The sequence below is a fragment of the Neurospora hispaniola genome (genome assembly GCF_033458365.1).
Source record: "Neurospora hispaniola strain FGSC 10403 chromosome Unknown B0T23scaffold_7, whole genome shotgun sequence".
In the NCBI taxonomy this organism is placed as follows: Eukaryota; Fungi; Ascomycota; class Sordariomycetes; order Sordariales; family Sordariaceae; genus Neurospora; species Neurospora hispaniola.
In genome coordinates, this window is record NW_026944412.1 from 2,106,050 (window position 1) to 2,130,545 (window position 24,496).

Below are 24,496 nucleotides of genomic sequence, written 5' to 3' on the forward strand. Positions count from 1 at the left end.
GTGCTACACCACTATCAACTCACAACCTATTCACTCTTTATCAAACCCGGTTCTCCAACATCGTCCACTCTCGTTACCATGGTCCGAATTTCCCTCTTGACGTACCTGGCCCTGGGCCTAGGAAGCACCACTGTACTCGCAGACTGTGGTCAAGCCCCGAGCAGTTCGCCGTCAGTTCAAATTCCCACGGGCGTTTTGACGCCAGTCACCGACTTCGGCGTAAACCCAACCGGCCTGGATCTCCATATCTACGTCCCCAAGAACCTCGCCCCCAAGCCCGCTGTGATCCTCGCCGTAAGACCCGCCCCTTGCCCCCCCCCCCCCCCCCCCCCCCCAACCTCGTGAAGATGTAGAATACTAACCTTTGCAACAGCTCCACTTGTGCGGCGGCACCGGCCCTATTTACTCCTACTTGTCTAACTACAACCCCCACGCCGACGAGCGCCGCTCCTTCGTGGTCCTCTACCCCTCCACCCCGCACGACAACCACTGCTGGGACGTGGCCTCCAAGAAATCCCTGACCCGCGACGCCGGCGGCGACACCACCTCGCTAGCCAACATGGTGCGCTGGGCCATCTCCGAGTTTGACGCCGACCCTGCGAAGGTCTTCGTCACCGGCTCCTCCTCCGGCTGCATGATGTCCAACGTCATGGCCGCTGCCTACCCCGACATCTTCTCAGCCGTGTCATGCTACTCGGGAATCCCCGCCGGCTGTCTGGCTGGTTCCCCGGGAGCCAGCCCGCAGACCTCGGACCCGACTTGTGGTCAGGGCAAGAAGATCAAGTCCGGAGAGGAGTGGGCTGCCGTCCTCAAGAGCATTTACGGCAAACCCGAGGGATACACGGAAGGCTCGTATCCCAAGGTGCAGACGTGGCATGGTGAGGCGGATTTCTTTGTCAACTACCCGAACTTGAATGAGCAGTTGAAGCAGTGGTCGACGGTATTGGATGTTCCGTTTAGCAAGACTCAGGCCAATGCGCCGGGCACTGGGTATACCAAGATTGTGTATGGAGATGGAAGCAAGTTGGTTGGTTACTCGGCCAAGGGAGTGGGACATACGGTCCCGGTGCACCCTGAGGAGGATTTGAAGTGGTTTGGCTTGTAATGGAGGGGACGGGGGAGGTTGAGAGGGGGTCGATGGGAGTCTTGTGTGTGATAGTTGACGATATTGGATAACTGGTATAGAATGAATAGTTGTGAGCTGAAGAGTTTCTCGCTACATCGTGAACGAAATGCTTGTATGGCACTCAGCGTAAAAGCAAAGGAAAAAGCTTATTAGACTCAACAGTCACCTCAAGACGTGCGGCGAAGCATTCTGCGAAGAGTCTTGACGGTGTGTGGTGTTGCATCGTATTCGTGATACTTGATTCCGGGCGCAAGCTGCGGGCTTTCCGTCGAGTTTCTGCTGCAATGTTGCTACATTGTAGCGTGAAGATTGTAGGACGAAGTTCCATGGCGGCGGCGACTATCTATTTTTGAACCACATTTCACTCTACACAGTAGGTATACTTATCCGTCCTTCCGACGTTGAACCCATGCATCAACTTGGTCAAAACCGTGGTCAATTATGGGTATTTAATGTCCATTAAGCCTTCAGTGTCTTTTCCCAATTGTCGTTACGTACTCGTACGATATTATGTCCCATTCCCCCTGTCGTCATGCGTGGTATCAAAATCCTAAACAGCGCGCTTATTTATATATGCATGCAGTAGTGCAGTATGGTATCCACCTCCCTTAGGCCTTGTCAAACTTTTAAAAAAGCATGGCGAAGACGGCGGCAAGAGGACCAGCAACGCCAAAGGTGACGCCAAGGGCGGTGGCAGCGTTAGAGGTCTGGCTGGGGGTGGCGCTGGAAGAGGTGGCAGGGGTGCCTGAGGAAGTGGGCTTGACGGTGGTGGCAGTAGTGGTTGTGGAAACTGAGTGGGTTGGAGATTAGTTAGTTACTTGACTACATGTATGTGGCAAGGCAGAAGGAAAGGACATCTTCTCACCTCCAGACTTGGTAACACTGAACGTCTGAGACTCAGCAAGCTGGCCGTTGTTGGTCTTCTCAGTGCCGAAGGCCTTGATGCTGTAGGTGGAGCCGGGGGCGGCGACGAAGTTGGTGAGCTTGTACTCGCCGTCCGATGTCTTGACCTTGTCCGCAATGGTCATGTCTACCTCGCCGCCAGTTTGGTGGTTGACGAGGACAAGCTGAAAGGTCTCGGGATCGGAGTCGACGTGGTCCCACTTGATGGTGTTGGTCTGGGACAGATCCCACTTTGCGTTCTCCTCGGGCGCGGTGAGCTTGAGAGCTGTAGTTATGGTGCGGTTAGCGAGTGTCTTGGGTGTGTAGCTTGGTATCGGAATTCTTACCAGCAGCGGTGGCCGCAAAGGCAGCAACGGTGGCAATCATGAACTTCATGTTGGCGGTTTAGGGTGGGTTGATTTTAGGTTGGTTATGAGGTATTGGATGAAGGTTGGTATTAGGAAGATTAAATATGTGTTGGAAGACTGGGCAAGATGGGCGATGAAGGGCTGTTATTTACACAAAAACAAAATGGACATAAAAGCAACGGAGAAATCTGGTGGATGTCAGACCTTCATTTTAAACTTTCGGTCGAGGCAACAGCCCCATCGGTCAGCACTAGCTGAATCGGCCCATGCAGATTCCAACTTTCCAAGAAACGTCAGTTTTTACCGGCTGATCATCAACTGGGGGATCCTCATCAGTTCGCGAGGATCCTGGTCGTAATAATCCTTGGAGGACAGCGTCGTGGCTGAGTTTCTACGATTTGACATGGAACACCAGCGCGCGTCTCGCTATTTGCTGGAGCTCCGGTGGGCGTGTTGTCCAGCCTGTCCGCGACTCCATCTGGGTTCCTTTTTCGATACTCCTTCGTGATCTTTTAGGCCATTCTCTGGACCCTCCTTTGGGTTTCCTCCATGGGGTAGGAAGACAGCTTACGTGAAGCTGGGTCATCGCCATGCTGGAGGACAGGCAGTGAGCGTACGTACCGGCGAGTTGGTACATCCAGGTACCAGTCCTCCAGGGGCGAAGTCTGCCCGTTTATTCTTCTTTCTTTTCCCGGACCAGGTCCCCGGGCTCGCCCCAAAAAGGGATTCGGTTCCCTTCGTATTACAAGGGTCGTCAAAAGTCAAAAAGTCAAACCTGGAAACACCGGCAGGACGGCAGGTACGGCAGTGCAACTGCAACGTTCAGGGCTCCGCGCTGTGCTGGCAAACGTCCGTGGGTGACCTGGATGATGCTGATCGGTCGGGTGGGTTGCACTGCATTGGTGGCATTGGTGGGTCATGCAAAGCCCAATCTCCGTCAGCCCAGTGGGGTAAGATCTAATTTCAGCTCATCTCTAAGCCTTATCGCTTTCTTATCGGCAGCAGTATCCACATTTACAAAGCTTGGATATCCCTTTTCCCTCTCTAGCGTCTTTTACGTCACTATGTATTTCGCAACGTCCAGTCTTGTTGCGGAAATGCAATTATGCGAAAAGACGGCGAAGAATATGCCGTTGAACGTTCGATTCAGAGCGACTAACCGCATACTATTGCCGAAAGAGAGGAATTGAACTTTGGGTTGAAACATCATTACGAGAACCACGTTGTTGTGTTACTTTAGAGGCCACCCAGCCTTGATGCCAATCCGCAGTATCACGTCGCTCGGGTGTGTCTTCTGGAAGTATACCTATATCGCGCATACTCATCCGTTTCTGATGCGTCGAGATTCCCAGGGTGCCTTTGCGGATCGTGTATATGCCTGATTACCTGGGTTGGCCCTGGACTGAGCTATTGCGGAGTGCGGCGCTCGCGACAAACCCTCGGTAAGGGGGTGTGTTATACATTGATTTTCCTTTGAAATTCTGTCATCGGACATGTTCTCAAACACAACAACTGAGGTGAACAAAACACGCGGTCCAAACCGATGAACTATTACTTCGCAGATGATTGCCCATAACATCGCAATGCGTCATCTTGAACCTACTGTGTAGCTTCCGGCTACGCATCCGTGTCGTGAAGGCTGTTTGTATGGGGAGCTCGGCATGATCTGACGGGTGACCACATTTCCCGAATTGACTAAAGAAAAGCCAAGGCAGAGTCAACCCAGGCGGAACGAACTCATGAGAATGCGGGATCAATATATACCTTGTCCGCTAGTCAAGCTTACCGTCAAAGTTGACTTAAACTGAGTCACTGCAGTGCCCTTCCCGCCCTCCCGCCCCCGACCCCAAACACGAACTTTATAAACTCATCGTCGAGAGGAAGGATCGAAAGGTGGGAAACACGTGGGGATCACAAACCACCAGGAAATTCCCGTCAAAGTGGACCAGATGTAGAGGGAATTTTTCCATTTCAGGGTCCGACCGCTGGGTTTCAGATCAGTGGATGCGCGTTGTTGAAGTGGCTGATCGGCCAACTGTCTGCTCGTTTCCTCAAGTGGATTTTGGAAATGCTAAGTGTACACACCGTTGTACGGAAGATGGGATGCACGGCTGCGACGCAGATCCCCGCGATAGGAGGCCCTATCGCGATGCTGTACTGCATAGTATGATAACCTAAGTGGACATCTGCACGAGACGGATCGATCTTTACCTGGCAACCCCACGCCCGCATTCACCCGAACTGTTGGATGTGAATGTTAGTTCGAGAACGCCAACGGGATGACCCTGCGTTGACTTTGGTTGGGGACGGCAATCAAGCTCTGAAGCGGTGGGGTATTCATGCCTGAGGGCTCAAAACCACGATACTACACAGTCAGTCTTTTCCTCCCAATTGCTTAAACCTTCGTCGTCGTCGTCGCACTAAGGTCCCATCCCACTTGGGTGCGCACCCGGCCAGCCAGCCCGCCAGTCAGTCTTTACCTTCACTCCGCTCTGCCATTGCGCGATTACATTCCTTCAAGTTTTCCCGCGCTAGCCAACACCTTTTGATTTCTTCAACAAGTCTGGGCAACGCAAGTACCTGGAGTACGCCTTGCCGCCGACGTCCTTCGACAAGAGGACGAGGGAGAAGTCTCGAGTTGGTACTTCAGACTATCAACAGAGTCACAAGTACACTGCGATACCATACTACCGACTTTGAAGAACAACAAGCCAACAATATTTACAGTATCTTAAACCCCAACCCAGTTCTTCCCATCCGAAATTAGCGCCAAAATCCTTCCACAGGGAGCAACGACTGGTCGTGTCTCTTGATTCCTGTCTCAATTTATCCGCCAATAACTTCTCCGACCCTTGACTCCACCTCTTTCTACCAGCATCCTGCCAAGCTGTGTCCAAAACAAGCCGCCCAAGATGCCCCAGAAAATCGCTTTCGCGCAGGGCGTTAAGCTTCGTCCCAGAGCTCGGTCCGAACCGCTCGCTGACCGTTCCCCGACCCCCTTCCCGGACGAGAGACCCAGCAGCGCTACAACCACGAGCTCGAACAAGATGTTTTCGTTGCGCAATGGCCGTGGCCGCAACCACTCGGGTGCCAGCGAAAGCAGTCGTGGTACTTCTCTCTTCACGTCGATATCCGGCCGTTCGTCATCGAAATCTTCTGGTCGCCTCAAGAGAGCTTGGGACAAGGTTCTTAGTCGCTTGGGTTCTGGTTCGAAAACTCCCTGAAGCTGGAACACTATACCGCGAGTGTTGTTCTTCGGTATGGAAAGGATCGGTATGCTAGTGCCGTCATGGAACAAATCACATAGGGATTCCAAGAGCAGGAGTCTAAACGGAAGGACAAGACTGGAACCTTTGGGCGGTGTATTGCTTGCATTCCTGCAGTAGGGCAAGTGGTTGCAACCCCTTTCCACCCAGCACGTACAGAACGCGGAGATGTTTCAAATCGTGGTCTAGACGAAGGTTCCGATACTGGATGGCTTAATGGTATCAATAACAGTTAATGATGATCACGGTTTGATCATATCATGGTCAAGAAGAGCCCGTAGGTCAGGCTCTTGTCCGAGACTGCACTGTTACACGCACTTTATGTGGTGTGACATTGGGCCATGTATATACCACATGAGGTTGTCGTTGCTTTGCTTGCTGGGTTCGTTTGTCGTGGAAGAGATTTACGATCTAGATATCGCACATTGAGCCGCATCATGCAACGGAGACTGGACTTGAATATGGCGGAGCAATGTCCACCTCAGCATAGGTTATCTTCGTCTGAGCCTATGGTGGCATGCCAACGAAGAACTTGATTCCACTCTCTTTTCGCCTCAACAACTTTACTAACAAGGGGTTCTAGAAGCAGTATCAAGTATGCTATTTTTCCTTCAAGCAGTGCGGTACGGACCACTAGCGAATAGGAAGGAACTATGAAACTGCGATACCTTATCAGTCACAGTACAGTACTTGGTGTCCCTTACCAATTTGGCCAGCGGTCGTTGGGCGTTATCACCTATGTCTTTCGGCAGCGCGACCGTAGTCGGGAGGTAGGTAGATTCGTGCAGTCCACGTGACGGGTGAAGCCACAAACACCCAGTCAACCAGAGATAGGCTGGCGATGTTCGACCTGGAATCTGCAACAGCCTGGGAGAACCATAAAACGCGATAGCAATCAGGAACGCTGTATCCATCATTTCTAACACCCCCCAAGTTACCAGCAGGCTTTGCCGTACACTAGACAAGGTTGAGTGGTCCTGCGATCGACTCGGGCTGTGTTTCTATACACGCAGATCGATAACAGCGAGTGCACGAATAGCTCGGCAATCTAGCGACCTACTGAGCGACTTCCAGGTTGCACTCACAAAGCGATACCTCACGCATCCGCTTATCATGCCGAATCTTACGCCTCAACAGCTCACCACACTCTTGAGTACTCTCACTTCGATCGAACAACGGCTCAGCCGAATTGAAGCGGCCCTTCACCTTAACAGCAATGCCGCGCATAGCGACGGAAACGCCGACCCAACTTCCACTGGCACATCGGCTGGTCCAGCTGCCTCCGTGCTAGCCCATCCCTCACTAAGCGCCGGCGCCGGCAGGAGAGTCACCAACGCCCAATCTCCCGCAGTCGCACAAGCGCGCCCACACCCGGCCCCACCAAGTGGAAGTCGCACATCCAACCTCTCCATTCCCGCCGCCACCACCCAGTCCTCCGACCTCGTCCCCCTCGACCCGCCTCCACAAGGCTACACCATCTCCTCACGAGCCAGCATGCAAGACGAGCTCGACCAGTGGACCATCCCGCGGGGCTACAGCATGCGCATCGCCGGCGCCAAAGTCACCGGCAAGAAGAAGGTCCGATGGGTATGTTTCCGAGGCGGCGAGGCGCGACATCACCGGCCACCTGTGGACGAGTCCGTGATCCAGGCCGCCAAAGCCGAAGGCCGGCGCAAGCCCACCACCGATCGCACCTCCAAAAAGTGCGGGTGTCAGTTCAAGTTCGAGGTGATTGAGACAGCCAAGGGGTCGGATCTGTGGACGCTACACTACCCAAATGAAGAGCACAAGACGCATAATCACGGCCCGTCAGATCAGACGAGCGATCCGAGGGCGAGGAGGTTGCCGATGGAGGTGAGCAGGGAGGTGGATCAGTGGTTGAGGGAGGGATGGTTGGTTAGTAAGGTGCAGGAAGAGCTGAGAGGGAGGGGGTTTAGGAACGTGTTGAATACAGATCTTTATAATCGAAAGAGGTTGTTGAAGAAGGAGAATGCGCAGGGGCAGGCGGGGGGTTGATGAGGGGGGGGATGGTCGGTCGGCCTGACTGATTGAGACGCTAATGTTGCTGCTTCGGGGTTCTGAACGTCTGGGTTACAGGGGGTTTCAAGGGAAAGGTAAATCGGGACACCTTATTAAAGTTTCCATTCCAGTTTGGGGGGATGTTGGAGGTATTGTAGTCTCGCGAAGTTATGATCTTGTTTTTCGAGTTCTGAAGACCAACTTTCTCATCTCGTCGTGCCACTCTCAAGTAGAAAAACTCATAGACCCTGATATGACGGTGGTTGTGAAACAACGTACCTGCACATATCTATTGTTGGATCATCTACCAATCAGCGATATCCTGCAGATGGGAACCTTGCTCAAAACTTTTCAGGCTGCATTTTCGCATCGTTTTTCCACCACTTCCCAATTCAGTCTTTCTGTTCACGCAGTGCTCACCAACACAACGCTGTAACCTAAACAAATATCTCCAGGGGCAACCGCTACAGTCTCCACTGCCCCTTTTCTAAGCTCCATACCAACAGAAGACCCCACCATCAACATCCACGCCGGGAGGCAGGGTCCTCCACCAAACCTAGACGAGATTTACCACGAAGAACAACAACCTGGGCACAAAACAAAAACCACTCATCACCTGCCCCTTCACCACTCGTACTACCACCACCACAACAATGACCAGCCTCCCCGTCTTAACCACCACCCCAACCCGGCACCCAACCTCTTGCGCCTCCCTCTCTCTCCCCCTCCTCTCCTTATTGAACCGCGTTCTCCCTTCTAACCCACCAAGCCCGACAAACCCACCAACCCTCACCCTCTCCATCGGCTCCGGCCCCGGCCTCCTCGAAGCCCTTTTTCTCCACCATTACCCCTCCCGCTCTTCATCCTTCTACGGAGTCGAAGTGGCCCCTCCTCTTTCCCAACTAAAAGAGGGAAAAGAAGTGAATACCTGGTTACCCGAGCAGAACGCAATTACCGTCCCGGGAACTTGGGCGTTGGTGGGCAGGGAGTGGCTGGAGGAGACCGGGGGGCTGCTTTTTGTTTATCCTAGGAGTGGGGTGTTGGTGGGGAGGTATTTGGCTGAGATGGAGGAGATAGCAGCCGAACGGGGAAAGGGACTGGAGGTGGTAGTTTGGATTGGACCGTGGTGTGATGTGGAGGAGTATAGGGCGGTGTTGGAGGGATGGGGTGTGAGGGAGGACCTCACTGAAAAAGAAGAGGGGAGCGGGAAGTTGGTGGAGGAGGGGGAGGTAGTGTTGGTTTATAAGAGCAGGAGGAGGGAGTGAAGGAAAGCTGCCCGGGCATGCATGACACGAGGATGATGAATTTGGGGATCGACAAGTAAAGAGAGCGTTAGCTGTCTCTGTCCTGGTGCCAGACAAAGAGCATCAGCAAATGCAACTTGAAGAAGAAGAAAAAGGGGGGAAAGAGAGAAAAAAAAAGCGGGTAATGGTCCGTAACGGACTCGAACCGTTGTCTTCCTGCGGCACGCATGCAGACGCGGATTTACCACGCCGGGAATGTTACCATTACACCAACGGACCACACCACGGGAGAATGCTCAATTGAAAGAGATTGAATACCATAGATGGGGTTGAGACATGGGATGACGCGGAGTAGGCGGGAGTGTCAGGTCGGAGGCAGGAACGGCAGGCACACACGGAAGGTGCGGGTAAGAGCGGCGGGCAAGAGTCGCACGAAGAAGAGGGTAGAGGTAACGACTGGGTTGGGTTGTGCTGCTTGATGCCGGCCTAGAACCACGGGGGCATCCAGAGGTCTGTCCCAGAACGATGGTTACGAACCCAACCAACAATTCGAAAGAAATCCGCAACACGTAGGGCAGTCACAGACTTCCCTTTAGCCAGTCCTTGTCAGAGGTCTCGGAGTCCGAGTCATCCAACAAAGTAGACTCATCGTCGAAATCCCTTCGGCCCATCCCACTCCGTCTCCAACGGGAGGCCTTCTCCTCTTCCGCCCCTGCTCCATCATCACCATCACCATCATTTACTGGCTCTTTCGGATCCTCACCCCCTTCATCTTTACCCTCGCCTTCCCCCTCCTTATCCGCCTGCTCCTTGCTCAGCTCCTTAGTAGCATACGCGCCGCCCGCAACCGCTGCGGCAGCCCCAACCCCTTGCCCAACAGCCGCAACAACAGGGACCCCATACCCACCCATCGCCGCGCTTGTAGCGGTAGCAAACCAGCTACCAGCCACAACGTTACCTATCATGCCTTGGATTGCAGCCGCGAAAGATCCTACATAGCAAAATGATTAAAATCTAGTTTTCTGAGACTCGGACGCAGAGAGACAAGCGCCCAAGTAGAGCAGAGATGGAATAGGGTCTCGCCAAGACAGGAAACATATACGTACCTCCTGCGATGCCACCGGAACCAAAACCCATGAAACTCAACACTGGCCCGGTGAGCAGTGCCGGGGCAGCGACCACAGTTAGTCCGCCGGCTGTGAGACCGAGAGCTGCGGCGGCTTTGGGGTTGTTTTTGATCCATTCTTTAGCCTGTGTAGCAGGGAAAAGCGTGCGAGTTCGTGGTCCCCGGGTCAGCTGCTATTTGACTACTCTATGCCCAGGAGACTTGTACTTACCCATTTTATCTTTTCAAGCAAGTCATCGTTCGGCTGAGGTTGACCATCTTGGGACTCGGTGGTCGATTGCGTGTTGGGGTCCGTGGGGACTTCTTTCGCGGGGGTTCCGGAGTCTTTCGTTGTCTCATCGTTTGGTGTTGTCTCATCTTTTGGTGATGCCTCCTGGGAACCTTTGTCGTCAGGCGGTGGAATTTTGCGCTCGGTCATTTTGATCTCCGCTGGTTTGATAGGGCTTAGTTCTGATGATGCGGCAACTTGGACTGGTTGGGAATATTGTAACAAGGGTATCGTAAGTGTCAAGAGCTGTGCTGCGGGGTTGGGAAGGGGACACACCCTTATACTTGTGGTTATGGTGGTTCCACGTCACATTCGGACCTTGTCCCGGCAAAGATCACCTACGCAGTGATACGTGTGACAGTGGCGTTGGGTAGTACAGGAGGTTGCTGTAGTTCTGTGGACCTTGAAGTCTTGCTGCTCTTCAATAAGTGGAACGGCCGATCCGCGAGACCAGTCCAGGCCTGTTGATATGACAGCCAAGAAAATTTCTTTGAGCAGCCCAGGAAGAAGTTGGTAACTGATGTCTTGTCCGAGATATCACAGCTTTGTATGTACCCCGCAGCAGTGCTCGCCTCACATGTACATGAGCTTATAACCATGAGTTGACATTTGCAAGGCGGCCCGCAGCAAGCGCCCACACGCAGCTGGAAACTGAACGAATCGAAATTCTATTGATACCTATAACTTCGGTAGATTCGCTACCTCGTGCAACCCTTTTCCCTTGACTCGAGACTGAAACGCTACAACTGCTCCTCTTGATGAACAAAACAGTAGGATAGTTGACGCTCGAGCGTCCTCATGCCTGCCGTTTTGTAGGTGGCCACCTTTCATGCTATACGCTCTGAAATCAGGCTACCGCAGACCAGAACGTGCAGAGGCTGATAACAATCTTCCCTTTAGCCCTAGGTACGATTGACAACTTTTTGGTGGAAGTGGGAAATAGAAATGTTCCTTACCTTCCACTTGTTTACCTACAATTTTCCAGAGCTCCCGGGCAGCCGGAATAGCCCAATGACCGGCGGGAAGTATCACTGGCACGAAGGGAAGTGTCACAACCCCAACGAAAAGACCAGTCACGACCAAAGTGGCCAGGACCCCTTCAATGCTTAGATCCTACAAGTAGAAGAGAAGGAGGTATTAGCTAGATGCAAAAGACATTGTAGGTAAATAGCATATCCTTGAGCCAAGAATCCCGTGCAAAAAGAAAAGTATTTAGAATCACTTGTGAATCTTGTGTTGGCCTTTCAATGACATCCCAATGGAAATCTTCCCCTTCCGGTATGTTAAAGTTGATAGTATCCTCAGGCAAAGTTGAAGGCTTGGGATTCCCCGTGCTCTTCGGAGACAAGCCATGGAAATGGGCACCGATTATGTCGGGCCGCCCAGGGAGACGAGTGCGTTCGGTCGAGCATTGGCACGTAACACCGGGATTCTTTCGCTCCATATCAGCATGATAAGGAGGTAGGAAGTCGTCAGAATTGTCGCGAGATGGCAGATGTATGTGAGCCACAAGATATTCTGGCCCACCGGGCGCTGAAAGCTTTCCCTTTGGACATGAACAACGGGTGTAGTATTCTTTGCGAGTCATCATGGCAATCATACAATAAGATACGGAATGCGTAGCAAGAAGCTTGAACAGTACCAGTCGAGACAGAGATCAAAGAAAGGAGAGGAATAAGGTGCGAGAGATGAAAGAGAGAAGAGAACGAGGCACAGCTTTATGGGCAAATGACTTCAATGATGGACTCGAGAAACCTCAAACTTATGACCGAAGTATCATTGAGGTGTATTGCCTGCCGCCGTTGGACAAGCGCGTTTGTTAATGGATTTCTGCAGGACATCTGCATCTGTAGAATTCATGTTCCCTCGGGCCTCATGCATCCATGCATCATCACTGCAGTGGTGCTATGGTATCCATTCTACCTGAAATTATTTCTCCGTCAGATCCACTACCGCCTAACTTGAGCCCAATCTTATGAGTGCGCAATTTGTAAGTCCTGATAACAATGGGTACTGTATCTGGATTCTTTTGTGGGGTGTAGGTCACAGAAGCTCGCCTTGCCTCTATCAGCGTTCTTCCGAATGGTCGGTGTGCCGTTTGTGTTGGTTTTGCGTAGGAGCCAATCTGCAAAGCTTCTCCAAAATCTGTGATCATACGCTGATCGGTTGGAGAATTTTAACGGAGTTGTATGAAGGACTCTTCATCAGAGGTCTCAGAATCATCCAACAATGCGGTCTCCCCATCGAAGTCCTTGTCGTGGTGTCCATCCTGGTTCGCACGAGGAGTCTTCTCTGCCTCTGACCCGTCTCCATCATCCTTCGGCCCCTTCGGGCTTGGGGGACCGGCTTTATCTGTATTTCCGTCGTCTTCACGTCCATTTCCATTCATAATAGCTGTTACGATCCCGGCCGCCGATGTACAAACTCCGGCCGACTGAACGGCAGTCGTGAGGCCAGCGAGTCCGTATCCGCCCATTGCAGTGCTTGTGAGAGAGGCAAACCAGCTTCCAGCTGCGACGTTCCCAATAATTGCTTGTACTCCTGCTGCTAAAGAGCCTTTACGCATAGTTGTCAGTCGGCGGAAGAAGCAATATATGCTCTAAGATCCTACCTCCTGCAATGCCACCAGAGCCAAATCCAAGTACACCCAAAGCACCCACAGCAGGTGCGGTGATTAGAGCAGGGGCAGCGACTATTGTCGCTCCTGCTAGACCCAGCCCGATGCCTGCAGCTTGAGTGCGATTTCTGCTAATCCATTCTTTAATCTGCGATGGCGAGAATGTTTATCAGCTATTGCTTTCTTGATTACGTATATCATGGGGGTTGTGCAATGTGCAACTGACTCTCTCAAGCTTCTCTTCCCAGGAAAGATTATCCCAATCTTCTTCATCCCAAGGCATCGCGGGCATTTTGATTTTGATGGAAGTAAACAACTAACGAGGTTGAGGAATGGGATAACCTGAAATGGGAACAATGAACGTTGTTTCCAGGTCGTGGAAAGTCGGCAGGAAGGCGATGAAGGATAGAAAGACGGGAAAGTGCGGGTATTTGACCGTTCTGTGCACTGATCTTGCTGTCATCTCTCTCGTCCCAAGTTTGCCTGTGCGTGACGTTGCTGTAGGCCTCACTCTGGTTCAGGTCATGGACGGGTGGCGATTTCCAATTTGCTTCCGGCTGGTTATGTGCAAAACATTCACGACACAGGCCAAGTGGTGCAGAAGATCCAACTTCATCGAAATCAACATCATCGCGTTGACTACCAACAAAATGCCATTCCTTTCCCTTTTCGACCATTTCTTTTATTTCCATTCCATTTGTTTGAAGTGACAAACAGTTCTACGTTGGGCTGGACAGATTCCTACGGAAGCTGGACCATATCGGGGCTACCTGCATTTCGCGTTTGTCACCTTCGATACGTTTTGCTTGGAATTACCTTTGGATCTCTTGCGTCTAACTACCATATCCCGACGATTATCCGCATTCTGCCACCTCTTCGGCTTTGAGTCGATTGCTAGGTACCACTATCTCCCTCGACATCACTGCCACTTCTCAAAAGTCTTGCAAAACAGGCGTCATCATATGTCGACAATATTCGTGCTTCTACTCATTGTTCATCAACTTCGAAGCAGCACCAGCAGCACCACCCGCCGCCATAGCTGCTCCAATAGCCTGACCGACAGCCGCAATCGCTGTGCCCTCGAGACCACCCATGGCTGCGCTCGTTAGGCCAGCAAAGGCACTTCCAGCCGCGACACTTCCGATGCCGGATTGGATTGCTGCTGCCATAGATCCTGGCCACACGAATGGCAAATGTCAGTACGTGCCTGACTGAGAGAAAGAATCCGTTTTTTTCATGACGTTCTCTTACCTGCCGCGATTCCTGAAGCACCAAAGCCCAGGCCGCTCAAAATCGGGGTCATAAGCAAGCCGGGTACCGCTAGGATAACGATACCCGTCACGCCGAGCACGATATACATCACGACGTCCGGGTGCTCAGAAACCCAGTCTTGAGCCTATTATGGAGATAGAACTGTCAGTTGTTCACTCAACTAAAGGTATGAGAGATGGAGAGAGGATATTGACCTTTTGGACTTGCTCCTTGATGCTCTCACCGAGGTCTCCGGCTGCCTCAAGTAGTTTGGGCAGGATGTTGGATACCCAGTCTGACACTTTCAGGGCCATCTATTCAGATAGCAGCTCGTCAGCGGGGTGGTTTTCTTCAAGGCGAATAAGGAAGGAAGACCACATACCATAGGAAGCTCTCGTTCAGCGTCCTGCGCTAAGCCAAGAGCTCTTTTCGCGTCTTCTGAGACCTCCTTGGTCAACTTGATAACGAGCTGTGAATGGGAAATGTGTCAGCATGCAGGCAAACACGAAAGGAAGACAGACAAGTGTATGTGTACCTGTTCGGCCTGCTTCAAGGCGTTTCCAACAACTTCAGAAAATGTGTGAGACATATTATTTCCCAACTCGTCGGCCGCTTTGCCAGCTTCATTTGCCTGTTTCTGCACGTTCTCTCCGAATTCGTTCATTCCCTTGCCCGCTTCTTCGAAACTCTTTCCAGCATTGGTGGCAAACTCGTCGAAGCCTTTGCCAGCTTCTTCAAAACTCTTCCCAGCATTGGTGGCAAACTCATCAAAGCCTTTGCCGGCATCGTCCATCATCTTGCCGAAATCCATCCTTTCGCTGCTGGAATGACTGACGATGGTGGGCTGGAGGTTCGAATTGAAGATTGGACAGATGGAGGGTAGCACTGGGAAGATATAATGAATATTTATGGACGAATAGATTGTTTCGTCATGACACTTTGAATGAGGAAGTATGGCTCCGTCTCATGCTCGAATTGGAGATGTCATAGTAGGCCTCGGTGCAGAAACGGCAGAGGGGACCCCTCAAATCCAGGCCTCTGGCAGCGAGCAAACGAAATCATGATGTGTTCAATGGAAACATTTGGACAAAGCTAACGGATAATTGCACCTGCCAACGTCATAAGTTAGAACTGCCTGCAAGAGGCCGTCTCTAATTACATTCTCTGGCCGATAACACTGGCAAAATCAAGTGTGACAGACATGAAACTCGAAGCTTGTCAAAGAGCCAGTCCACCCAAAGATCGCAGACATTCAAAGATGACTCAAGTACAGATCTCACAGTCCTCCTATTTCAATCACAGGTACCTCACCATTGAACTTCTCTTCCATCCACTGGCGTATAAGATCTACAGCGCCAGCGGTCATAATCGTGGCCCCAGTTGCCCGTAGGGCAGCATCGAGAGCAACGGCCCCATAGCCTTCCGCACCAGCACTTTGGAGAAACGCAAAAACGCTCCCTGGACTGACGTTGCCGATGATAGAATGGACTGCTGCTGCAATTGAATCTGATGACATGGAATCAGTGTTAGCGTATCCTGTGAACTGTATAGAGTGTCTTCGGGCCGACAAAAGATCCACGCTCCAAGCCCAAAAACGGGGGTTTGCTTACCTGCAGCTACTCCTTCGGAAGTGAATCCCAGAGCATCCAACATGGGTTTATAGATCAACCCAGGATATGCAACCAAGATTATAAGGCCTGCAACTCCTAGTACGATGAAGACCGTGGCGGTAGGGTGTTCCGACGCCCACTTCTGAGCCTGCACGTTGCGAAAATAAAATAATCAGCTTTAGGCTCAACATTGAAAAGTCCGCTATCACGCAAAAATTCGGTCTCCTACCTTCTCGAATTCGAGCCTGGCGCTCTCCGCGAGTTCTTTACTGGTCTCCACGAGGAAAGGGAGGATATTCGTTGCCCAGTCAAGGACAGTAATGGGGATCTGAAAGTAGAGGTAAGTAGAGTATTTGTCAGATAAGATGAACAAATGTATAGAGGAATTTCTTCCAGATTGGCGGTTTGGGTAACCTTACCAGTTCAACGGTCTCGCCATCTTGACCCATAACCACCTGGGACTTATCCTGAAGCACGTTGGAAGTCAACTGAATCGAGACCTAGACAAAAGAAGGTGTTAATCAAGATAAGTTTCTGAGGCTTTATCGGTTTGTTAGAAGCCATCTCTCACATGCTCAGCATGCTTCTTTGCATTGTCGAGAATATCCGCAAGCGTGTCGGCAGCAATAGGAAGGTTTTGATCAACCCATTCTCCGGCATTTGCCGAGAACTGGCCAATGTGAACTCTGGTTAGCTGGTATGACGGCAGAATTGCTGGCAACCTCCTCGATAGCAAATATCCTCACCTGCTCTGTGTGTTTCCACGCATCCTCCACTACACTGCTCACGGCCGCTCCGGCCTGAGGGAGAAAGTTCTTTGCCCACTGCGATGCATCGGTCGAAATCTAGGAGGCATCAAAAGTCATTCAGAAATAGGTCGAGCAGGTGAATGAGCAAATCGAAGATACCTTTTCGGTGTTCTGGGCGAGTATATCGCCAAAGAAATCCCAGGGCGCCATCTTGCTGTCTTGACTGCAAATTGGTGATTGATGCTGGTGGTGAAGTGATCTTGACAAAAGAAAAGAAGTCACAAAGGGCTGCGGGACGTTGTAGGCACCTATTAAGCATTGCAACTGTCCGGGGCGATACCCCAGCCCATGTTATCTGGTTGACAACTGCAGGTCCTGCCCGACGAGGCCCGACGGAGCGGCCCTTGACTGGATCTTACTGTACCGGTGGGAGCGGGGATGAAGGATGAGCTGTCGGCGGCCCGCAGCTAGACGGCATTGACCATTGAAAGACAAGTATCACTTTCAAAAGTTTGGATTTGGGCTTGCTGCTTTTTACCTGCTGGTACTGTTGGCGGGGTTTTTGCATAACCACAGCTGATCATCCGCAAGAAAGCGCAGTTATGGCCTTAAACACGCGATGTAAATGGTTCAAAATAACATGGACATATCACGCATTAAAAATTATTGGATGCAATCATCCAACAAGGACAAAGCGCGAGGAAACCGGTGAAGCCCATCATGATCCAGTCTTCCACTTCGACCAAGCGGCAAGCACAACACCAACATACACAGTCAAAAGTCCAGCAACCGTCAATACGTCGGCAATCACTTTTGCTCCATATCCGCCCATTCCGGCACTCTGTAAAATGGCAAAAATGCTTCCTGAGACTACGATCCGCAAAAGAGACTGAACCTTAGCTGCAATGGATCCTAAGAAAGAATGGGTAATGTGTCAGCGAGCTTGTAAACTCAGTACAATTGAGGATATCGTGGCATATGGCACTGGTGATATTGGAAATGAGGATGCATTTACCTGCAACAATTCCAATCTTGCCGAACCCAAGTATCTTCAGCAAAGGGGAGACAACCAATTGAAGAAGTATTATAAGTGTACCGGCGAGGATGATGTAACCTTCTAATCCGAGTCCTTCTGGAAGCTCGGGTGGGGATAGAGTTGGCTGATGAAGAAGCCGTGAATTAGCATGACGCTTGTTACGACAAGAACAGCAGATCAGTATCACATACCATTTTAGCTTCCGCTCAAGAGAAAAGGATCGCCAGGCTAGAACTGAAGACTAGGTTGGCTTAAGTTTGTGGAAGTGAAGTTGACATTGAGTGTTAACAGGAAGTGGCTTATAGGCGACGACAGTGGGGAGACAAGGACGAAAGCTTGAAAGGCTTATGTGTACCAGATGTCAAGATATACGATGGATCAAGTACCTTCAAGAGGGAGCCGGCTAATTAGAATTTGCCTTGCCTTTTCGATATACAAAACCGCTGACAAAATAGGCGCCAACCAGAACCCACTAGGCCTATGCAGACGGCCAACAGCCATGTCACGGTGTGATGGTTCCCAACTGCACCCCCACATGATTGTGTGGGAGGCCGGGGCTGAACTGGCTACGTACCAGCCGTTTAAATCACAATTTCGCCTTTAAGGGATGACGCTCTCCTGGACTCGGCCTCAGGATACGCAGACCTGCAGGAACGCAAGCAACGGTACCCAGGACACCGGTATAAATCCAAGGAGCAAGAGTGAGAGCACCCACTCCACCCATGGTTATGCTCTGGATGCATGCAAAAGTGCTTCCTTTTGCTATGTTTCCGATCCAGGATTGCACTGCACTTGCGATAGTTTCTGGCAGCAGTGGATCTTGCGTTAGCACTCGCAGACAACAGTTTTATGTTAGAAAGCTGCAGACCTACTCTTTGATACACCTTTAGAAGCGAAACCGATGGCTTTCAGAATAGGCTTGTATAGAAGATGAGGATAGGCGACCAAGACAATCAGGACACCTGCTACAACAAATACGAGAAGTGTAGTCGCAAGAGGATGTTCGGTAGCCCACACTCGGGCCTTTTGAGAGAACATGATAGATTAGAAACACACCGCGGAACTTGATTCATGGAACAAGATTTGCTGCATACCTCCTCATACTGCTTTCTGATGTTCTCTGTGAGCACTCCAGCGGACTCAAGCCAGGGAAGAACCAGCGTAGACCAATCCTGGGGGGTAATTGGTGCCTATTTGATCAATTAATTAGCTCTGCAACGTACTGGAGTGGTGGCATGAGACTGATGTATGTTCTGTGAAACTATCATACCGGCTTCCCATCTGCTCCTTCTCTACCCACGCCTAGCTGATAGTCCGACAACTTTGGGATACCGGTACCGTGAAAGACTGAGGAGAAGGGGACCTGGAATCACGATGTGTCAGTAAGCCAGTGTGTATCCATGTAACTTGTACTCGGGAATCTGTGTGTGTCGCGTAAATATACCTTGCTTGCATGCTTCTTAGCCTCTTCGATGATTCTCATAAGTCTGGCGAAAGAGATAGGGAGCGTGCAAGAAACCCATTTTCCAGCATGGACCTTAACCGTCATGTTGTTGCCTAATTGATTTGGTAATGTGCAATCAAAACTCTTTACACATTTGAAGGTGAGTTGTCGCGGCTTCCGTAGATCAAAAGGGCCGTAGAGTGTAGTAGGTGTTGAAGCTTCTTTTGTTGTATTTGATGTGTAGAAGAGCGTGGATGGTCACCTATATAAATTATGTACAATCCTTGCAGCCTAAGTACCTCTAGGTATGCTGCGAGGGGTAGCATGACTAATGATATTTGCTGGCGCTTGCAGGGCACGCCGACGACAACTGTCAGGCAGTGTAGATAATGCGAGAAGCCCGTTTCTGCAGATGCTACTTTTGGGGGCCAACCACGGATTGGCGAAATCCGTTGACAGTCCAAGAGAACCGAAGCGGCAACCGGGTAGCTCATGTGGAACTAAAGACAATGGGAAAAAAAATTGAGAGGGAAACAACTGAAGGTAGAGAGGACCGAAATTCATCTCAAAGGGGGAAAAAAAAAAGAAAAAAAAAAAGAAAAAAAGAAAAAAAAAAAAAAAAAAAAACCGACTGTCTCATGTCTTGAAGTTAATAGCGGGGGAAATTGGAAGGGCCGAGACGGCAATTGTAAATGGAAGTGCCTGCCAACCTTTACATAATTCCTCCTTCAGAATTCACTCAGCTATAACCATGCCATAAACCCGACAATGTTCTCAAGAGCAAGTGCATACGCTGCGATTGTCATCAAGGTACCGATCGCGCCGTTTCCCTTTTCTTTCCGGGTTGCCCCAGCGCCAGGGCCCAAAGATGCCACAACTGAACGTGGCTGCGATGCCTGAGCAGCGCCTGATTCTGCAGTCAGACCATCGGCAGCTTTACCGGTACTCAAGCCAGCAGCATCAAGGATGGGACCGATGAGCAACTTGGGAAGTGGTATACCAAAACCTTCGGCGACCACAGTCAGGCTAGCGGTGACTATTACACGTGTGATCCATCGTTCGGCTGGGGAGGCCTGAGTCAAACAGTATTAGTCTTTTCTGTTGGGACGAGCTGCAATGGAACCACTCATACCTGCTCATAATGCTGTTCCACGTTCTTTGTAACTTCCGCAGCGTTGTGAGCTAATCCGCTGGCAGCAGGAACGAAGTGGTGGGTACTCCAGTGGGCGACAACTCCGGAGATCTGAAAGGCTGTCAACAGATGATACGGAATGGCATGATGCAGAGCGTTTCGTCGTTGGCTTTCTTATAGAGAAAGAATCCCTACCTGCTCGGCATGATCCTTGGTGTTCATGGCAAGGCCAACGACAGCGGGAGCCACCTGCTCAGCATGCTTCTGTGCTTCCATTGCAAGACCGACAGCACGAGGAGCAACTTCCTGGGCGCCCCATTCAACAACATGGCCAGATATCTAGAATATGGAGTCGTGGTCAGCGTCAGCATTGGAATACAAGTGGAAAGCTCCATATACCGTACCTCTTCGGCATGTTGTTTGGCGTTCATGGCAAGGCCGACCACAGCGGGAGCCACGTGCTCAGCATGCTTCTGTGCCTCCATTGCCAGACCGACAGCACGAGGAGCAACCTCCTTTGCACCCCATTCCGCAACCTAACCCGAAGATTGGAGATGGGATGTCAGCACGGGTTCCACTTGAGACGAACCATACCTAGACAAGGGAAGTGCAAAGCCTTCAAGCCTGACAGTCTATCAATCACTTACCTGCTCAGCATGCTTCTGCGCTTCCATCGCAAGGCCGACCGCACGAGGAGCAAACTCCTCAGCTGCCCATTCCGCAGCCTGGCCGCCAACCTGGAATTGCATCCATGGTCAGCGAATATGGTAAACACCCTTTTTTTTTTTCCTTCCATGTTCGTAGTTTTTTGTCCACCAACCTGCTCGGCATGTTCTTTGGCGTTCATCGCAAGACCAATCACAGCTGGGGCAACGGTGCTCGCGCCCCATTCCGCGATGTGACCCCAGAACGCCATCTCTTTGGTGTTTTCTGATGTCGGCAAAGGGTTTCCGTCTCTCGTGAATTGGGATAGTAGGTAATCGGCGACCGTCAGTCCCCGTTCAGATGGATGAGGAGTATAGAATTAGGCGACTGTTGTTCTTTCCGTTTGCTTTCTCGGGTTTTGCTTCAGCTCTGGAAGAGGGGTGTTGCAGTACCGGGGGTCTGGAGCTGCGTGAGGCCCACAGAGTGAGAAGTGAATGGTACGGTGCTTTCGCTTGCCGACAAATCAGCGACTGAGCAGCATGTATTTTAATGCAAGGGGACATATACGGCTATCAGCCGAGACTATGTCGATGTTTGTTTGAAGATGAGGAGGAGGGAATATGTCAGGAGTTGCAACTTCCTCTGGCTAGTACTTCAAAACACCGGTCATTGATTTGGAAATTGCTGGAAGATACCATCTCGATCAGCGGTAGAGACTCACAAACCAGGAACAGGCCGTATATCCCTTCTACTTCCGTGATATACACGGTACGAAAATGAACATAAGGTTGGGATTGCGATACCCTCAAGGTAGATGCCATCGTTCTTCATCAAACCACCAAAGCGTCGATTATCCGATCCTTAAAAAAGCCATAGAATGGCACAAATGATTGGGAGGACGAAAATCGCAAATCCAAAGACCAATCCCGCCATTTTTGCCAAGATCGTGAAGAATCCTGCGCAGGTCGCCCCTAGACTTTGGAGAATTGCAAACCAGCTACCAGCGAGGACATTCCCTATCATGGAGTGAATCCAGGCCGCAAAAGATCCTATAGTGAGTGGTATGACAGTGTTAGAACTTGCTTGATCTTCACAGACCCTGTAAAGAGGTTGTACGAACCGGCCCTGACACCAATTTGTGTCCATCCGAAGAGGGATAGAACACAGCCCATTCTAGTGACTCTATGAGGTCTATGAGGACTATATCACAGAAAGAATTGGTCCTTCGTTGAATACATGAGCAATATGCGTACTCCGTGTAGGATCGTACACACCTTTCGGGTTTCGAGTATTTTGGATAGCTTGGAAGATAGTTGGGGAGGCGATGCGCGTGGAAAGAAAGTTGAGGGAGGTTGCCACTGGCATGAAGGCTGGAATTGCTTTTTTATCTTGGACTCATCTTCTGAACTTCAACTTTTCGTAGGCCTCATTCCATCATGACTGTAGTACGCAAACGACGAAAGCCGACGACGCAATGATCCTTTCCGGAGCTAGATGCATGTTCCCGAGTGAAGCGAGAGCCTTTTCATGGAAACTGGCTCATGAAGTGACAAAACAGATGGCGAGATAGAAACACCGAGGGTTTCCCAGGTATAGCCAACAGTACGGCTGCTTCAGAACCCGAATCCCCGGGAGAGGTACGCCTAGTCAAAATAATAACGATCAAGAGCTGACACAATGCAGACCAGAGAATAACAGAGACCGATTATGTTATGACATTCTTGAATCCGACCAACACAGCATAAAACCGAATCAACATGGTAATAAGGTTGACACTTGTCTGATGGTGTTTTGTCTCCTCCTCAAATCTCGTCCCTTCCGCAACCCGACATCAGACACTCGGCACTGGAGATGCCAGTAAGGAGCAATCCGCCACCTTGAACAACTCCGTTGACAATTGCGGCACCATATCCGCCCATTGCAGCGCTCTGCGCAATAGCAAAGGGACTGCCAGCGACAACATTACCAATTACGCCCTGAGCTATGGCAGCAGCAGACCCTGCTTCATATTAGCACTTGATCTCCGACCACAACAGCATAAATGCTCTTCGTGTGTAGCTGACACTGACCAGCAACGGGCCCAGCAGCACCGAATCCCAATACGGCAAGAATTGGTGCAGTAACTATCGCGGGTGCAGCGACAGCGGCTAGCCCAGCAACGACAGGAATCAAAGGAATCTTGGGGGCATGGTCAGCACTAGTAGAAGCAGGGAAGGGAGTTAAAAGGCAGCAGTTTACCATCTTGAAAAGAGTTTTGTGCAGTGTTGAGTACGTTAAGCTTTTCTGTCGCTTTTTCTGGAATGAAGGTAGGAAAGAATAGACCGGCGACTTTAGGATGATTGTCGTTGTCCATCTTAGCACCCGGGAACTTGAGTCTTGCGTGGGAGTTTATAGAAAGTCAATTCTGTGACACCACTTGATGTCTTCTTACACAATTGTTGTACCTATGATGCAGCTAAAGTCAATCTTCGTTTTCACGAACAAAATCGTTTGCCTACAGACGAAAACATGAGAGGCCTGCCGAAACGTAGAGAAAGGTTGCTGATTTCGCTGTTCGTAGGCAAACGCTGTACGCATGTTTAGGCCTGGGCATAAGTTCGTTGTCGATGTGTCGGCCGCGTGATGGCAACCTGGAAGAATGCCCGGTGTTTCGATTGGTGACGATGTTGGTACCTGCAGCGCAAACGCAAGACTCAACCGTCCTCTGCCGGCTCCTGTTCCCGGGAGTAGTGTACCTACGTAACTGTGGTTGCGAGCCAAAGCAAAACCCCCTTGTCAAGTACCGAGCATGACCCACCACAGGCAAAGCTTCGTGGCTTTGTATAGGGCACTGTGTGATCAGCGATCGCCAGCAACCTGGCCCACGGATTTTGGTCACCCTGCTCACCGTATCGGATGTGTGCATAGTATGGTACAGTAGTAATGAGTCTCGGGTGTGTAGCCGCTCACGGGAAGTCAGCCAGGAGCAAGCAACGCTGGCACGGCCGGGAATGTGGTCGACACAGGTCTCGAATGTCGTTGATGGCTTCGAGTCAATGTCGCGTCCCAAACAGCTGGGCAGGATGAAGAATACAAACTCCCAAATCCGGACTCTGTGGTTCACTCTGTTGACGAAGAGAGGCGTGCTCGGTGTCTCACGTGATGCAGGAATGTTGATGCCTCAGTTCTCGCTTGTGAAAATGCCAAGAAAATCCTTGACATCTGATTAAGGGTTTTCCGGGGTTGAGTTGGCAAGGCATGCGGAGTCGATGACACCCGGAGAGGCAGTCCGGAGCTCAGTCCTAGGGACATTCGTTTTGACTCCCGCCTTGGTAACCCCACCTGACCATCACCAAGGATCTCTTTCCTGGTTGAGCGCAAACAAAGAACAGCTTGGACTTGATCCGGAAGTTGTGTAATGATGATTGCCCCTGAAGTAGGGAACGAATAGTGGAGGGCCATTTATTCTCGGATGGGGACCAAAGAACAATTATAAGTCTTGTTCAGACGCCCTTCATCTTTTGGACTCGTCATCCGTCCCTCGTTAACCATCCGGTTCATATCTCAGAATCCCACGTCCCAGACACCTCCTTAACAATCCACCCGATAACGCGGCACTGTCGACAAGTTTCTTTCAACTTGAACAAACCATGAATCTGGACAGCTACTCACGACTCATTTCCTCAGACCAAGACGAAGACGTCAAGGCAGAGAGTAGAGCTTGCACAACGCTA

General features: G+C 50.9%; 14 protein-coding genes and 1 non-coding gene across 15 annotated transcripts; 4 read left to right on the forward strand and 11 right to left on the reverse strand.

The window, feature by feature from the left end:
• Window positions 1-78: 78 nt before the first annotated feature.
• B0T23DRAFT_431580 (Alpha/Beta hydrolase protein) lies at window positions 79-1,105 on the forward strand (the record flags this gene model as incomplete). The annotated part of the gene is made up of 2 exons (XM_062840330.1): window positions 79-294; window positions 374-1,105. The coding sequence occupies 2 exons, from the start codon at window positions 79-81 to the stop codon at window positions 1,103-1,105; spliced, it is 948 nt and encodes a 315-aa protein (XP_062690081.1).
• Window positions 1,106-1,615: 510 nt separating this feature from the next.
• On the reverse strand, window positions 1,616-2,585 carry B0T23DRAFT_218877 (uncharacterized protein). The gene is made up of 3 exons (XM_062833696.1): window positions 2,356-2,585; window positions 1,992-2,294; window positions 1,616-1,916 (listed from the first exon to the last, which is right to left on the reverse strand). Exons 1-3 carry the CDS (start codon window positions 2,402-2,404, stop codon window positions 1,753-1,755), a joined length of 516 nt encoding a protein of 171 aa, XP_062690082.1. The 5' UTR covers window positions 2,405-2,585; the 3' UTR covers window positions 1,616-1,752.
• A 2,203-nt stretch (window positions 2,586-4,788) lies between these two features.
• Window positions 4,789-5,729, forward strand: B0T23DRAFT_219038 (uncharacterized protein). Its single transcript, XM_062833698.1, has 2 exons — window positions 4,789-4,844; window positions 5,104-5,729. Exon 2 carries the CDS (start codon window positions 5,289-5,291, stop codon window positions 5,598-5,600), a length of 312 nt encoding a protein of 103 aa, XP_062690083.1. The 5' UTR covers window positions 4,789-4,844; window positions 5,104-5,288; the 3' UTR covers window positions 5,601-5,729.
• Window positions 5,730-7,136: 1,407 nt separating this feature from the next.
• Window positions 7,137-7,658, forward strand: B0T23DRAFT_323438 (uncharacterized protein; the record flags this gene model as incomplete). The annotated part of the gene is made up of 1 exon (XM_062835356.1): window positions 7,137-7,658. The coding sequence occupies one exon, from the start codon at window positions 7,137-7,139 to the stop codon at window positions 7,656-7,658; it is 522 nt and encodes a 173-aa protein (XP_062690084.1).
• A 328-nt stretch (window positions 7,659-7,986) lies between these two features.
• Window positions 7,987-9,077, forward strand: B0T23DRAFT_218963 (uncharacterized protein). Its single transcript, XM_062833697.1, has one exon. The coding sequence runs from the start codon at window positions 8,315-8,317 to the stop codon at window positions 8,924-8,926; it is 612 nt and encodes a 203-aa protein (XP_062690085.1). The 5' UTR covers window positions 7,987-8,314; the 3' UTR covers window positions 8,927-9,077.
• Window positions 9,078-9,090: 13 nt separating this feature from the next.
• B0T23DRAFT_t314 lies at window positions 9,091-9,184 on the reverse strand. Its single transcript has one exon. It is a non-coding gene; the product is annotated as a tRNA-Thr (tRNA).
• Window positions 9,185-9,433: 249 nt separating this feature from the next.
• On the reverse strand, window positions 9,434-10,562 carry B0T23DRAFT_219083 (uncharacterized protein). The gene is made up of 3 exons (XM_062833699.1): window positions 10,243-10,562; window positions 10,012-10,156; window positions 9,434-9,896 (listed from the first exon to the last, which is right to left on the reverse strand). The coding sequence occupies exons 1-3, from the start codon at window positions 10,447-10,449 to the stop codon at window positions 9,484-9,486; spliced, it is 765 nt and encodes a 254-aa protein (XP_062690086.1). The 5' UTR covers window positions 10,450-10,562; the 3' UTR covers window positions 9,434-9,483.
• A 235-nt stretch (window positions 10,563-10,797) lies between these two features.
• Window positions 10,798-12,084, reverse strand: B0T23DRAFT_387018 (uncharacterized protein). Its single transcript, XM_062837658.1, has 2 exons — window positions 11,522-12,084; window positions 10,798-11,412 (listed from the first exon to the last, which is right to left on the reverse strand). Exons 1-2 carry the CDS (start codon window positions 11,897-11,899, stop codon window positions 11,152-11,154), a joined length of 639 nt encoding a protein of 212 aa, XP_062690087.1. The 5' UTR covers window positions 11,900-12,084; the 3' UTR covers window positions 10,798-11,151.
• A 6-nt stretch (window positions 12,085-12,090) lies between these two features.
• On the reverse strand, window positions 12,091-13,338 carry B0T23DRAFT_387020 (uncharacterized protein). The gene is made up of 3 exons (XM_062837659.1): window positions 13,143-13,338; window positions 12,911-13,064; window positions 12,091-12,855 (listed from the first exon to the last, which is right to left on the reverse strand). The coding sequence occupies exons 1-3, from the start codon at window positions 13,206-13,208 to the stop codon at window positions 12,476-12,478; spliced, it is 600 nt and encodes a 199-aa protein (XP_062690088.1). The 5' UTR covers window positions 13,209-13,338; the 3' UTR covers window positions 12,091-12,475.
• A 212-nt stretch (window positions 13,339-13,550) lies between these two features.
• B0T23DRAFT_456063 (uncharacterized protein) lies at window positions 13,551-15,091 on the reverse strand. The gene is made up of 5 exons (XM_062841259.1): window positions 14,703-15,091; window positions 14,550-14,636; window positions 14,383-14,481; window positions 14,168-14,312; window positions 13,551-14,090 (listed from the first exon to the last, which is right to left on the reverse strand). Exons 1-5 carry the CDS (start codon window positions 14,976-14,978, stop codon window positions 13,900-13,902), a joined length of 798 nt encoding a protein of 265 aa, XP_062690089.1. The 5' UTR covers window positions 14,979-15,091; the 3' UTR covers window positions 13,551-13,899.
• A 9-nt stretch (window positions 15,092-15,100) lies between these two features.
• B0T23DRAFT_387027 (uncharacterized protein) lies at window positions 15,101-16,983 on the reverse strand. Its single transcript, XM_062837660.1, has 7 exons — window positions 16,686-16,983; window positions 16,524-16,622; window positions 16,349-16,447; window positions 16,197-16,277; window positions 16,007-16,105; window positions 15,778-15,925; window positions 15,101-15,673 (listed from the first exon to the last, which is right to left on the reverse strand). Exons 1-7 carry the CDS (start codon window positions 16,734-16,736, stop codon window positions 15,444-15,446), a joined length of 807 nt encoding a protein of 268 aa, XP_062690090.1. The 5' UTR covers window positions 16,737-16,983; the 3' UTR covers window positions 15,101-15,443.
• A 63-nt stretch (window positions 16,984-17,046) lies between these two features.
• On the reverse strand, window positions 17,047-18,017 carry B0T23DRAFT_219475 (uncharacterized protein). Its single transcript, XM_062833700.1, has 4 exons — window positions 17,949-18,017; window positions 17,754-17,812; window positions 17,542-17,686; window positions 17,047-17,438 (listed from the first exon to the last, which is right to left on the reverse strand). Exons 2-4 carry the CDS (start codon window positions 17,754-17,756, stop codon window positions 17,245-17,247), a joined length of 342 nt encoding a protein of 113 aa, XP_062690091.1. The 5' UTR covers window positions 17,757-17,812; window positions 17,949-18,017; the 3' UTR covers window positions 17,047-17,244.
• Window positions 18,018-18,148: 131 nt separating this feature from the next.
• B0T23DRAFT_446932 (uncharacterized protein) lies at window positions 18,149-19,605 on the reverse strand (the record flags this gene model as incomplete). Its single annotated transcript, XM_062840981.1, has 5 exons — window positions 19,007-19,605; window positions 18,833-18,925; window positions 18,657-18,752; window positions 18,435-18,585; window positions 18,149-18,348 (listed from the first exon to the last, which is right to left on the reverse strand). Exons 1-5 carry the CDS (start codon window positions 19,109-19,111, stop codon window positions 18,149-18,151), a joined length of 645 nt encoding a protein of 214 aa, XP_062690092.1. The 5' UTR covers window positions 19,112-19,605.
• B0T23DRAFT_387040 (uncharacterized protein) lies at window positions 19,583-21,272 on the reverse strand. Its single transcript, XM_062837661.1, has 6 exons — window positions 20,959-21,272; window positions 20,786-20,875; window positions 20,543-20,674; window positions 20,334-20,477; window positions 20,139-20,249; window positions 19,583-20,079 (listed from the first exon to the last, which is right to left on the reverse strand). Exons 1-6 carry the CDS (start codon window positions 21,052-21,054, stop codon window positions 19,750-19,752), a joined length of 903 nt encoding a protein of 300 aa, XP_062690093.1. The 5' UTR covers window positions 21,055-21,272; the 3' UTR covers window positions 19,583-19,749.
• A 1,313-nt stretch (window positions 21,273-22,585) lies between these two features.
• Window positions 22,586-23,024, reverse strand: B0T23DRAFT_398630 (uncharacterized protein; the record flags this gene model as incomplete). The annotated part of the gene is made up of 2 exons (XM_062838375.1): window positions 22,586-22,782; window positions 22,853-23,024. The coding sequence occupies 2 exons, from the start codon at window positions 23,022-23,024 to the stop codon at window positions 22,586-22,588; spliced, it is 369 nt and encodes a 122-aa protein (XP_062690094.1).
• Window positions 23,025-24,496: the final 1,472 nt, after the last annotated feature.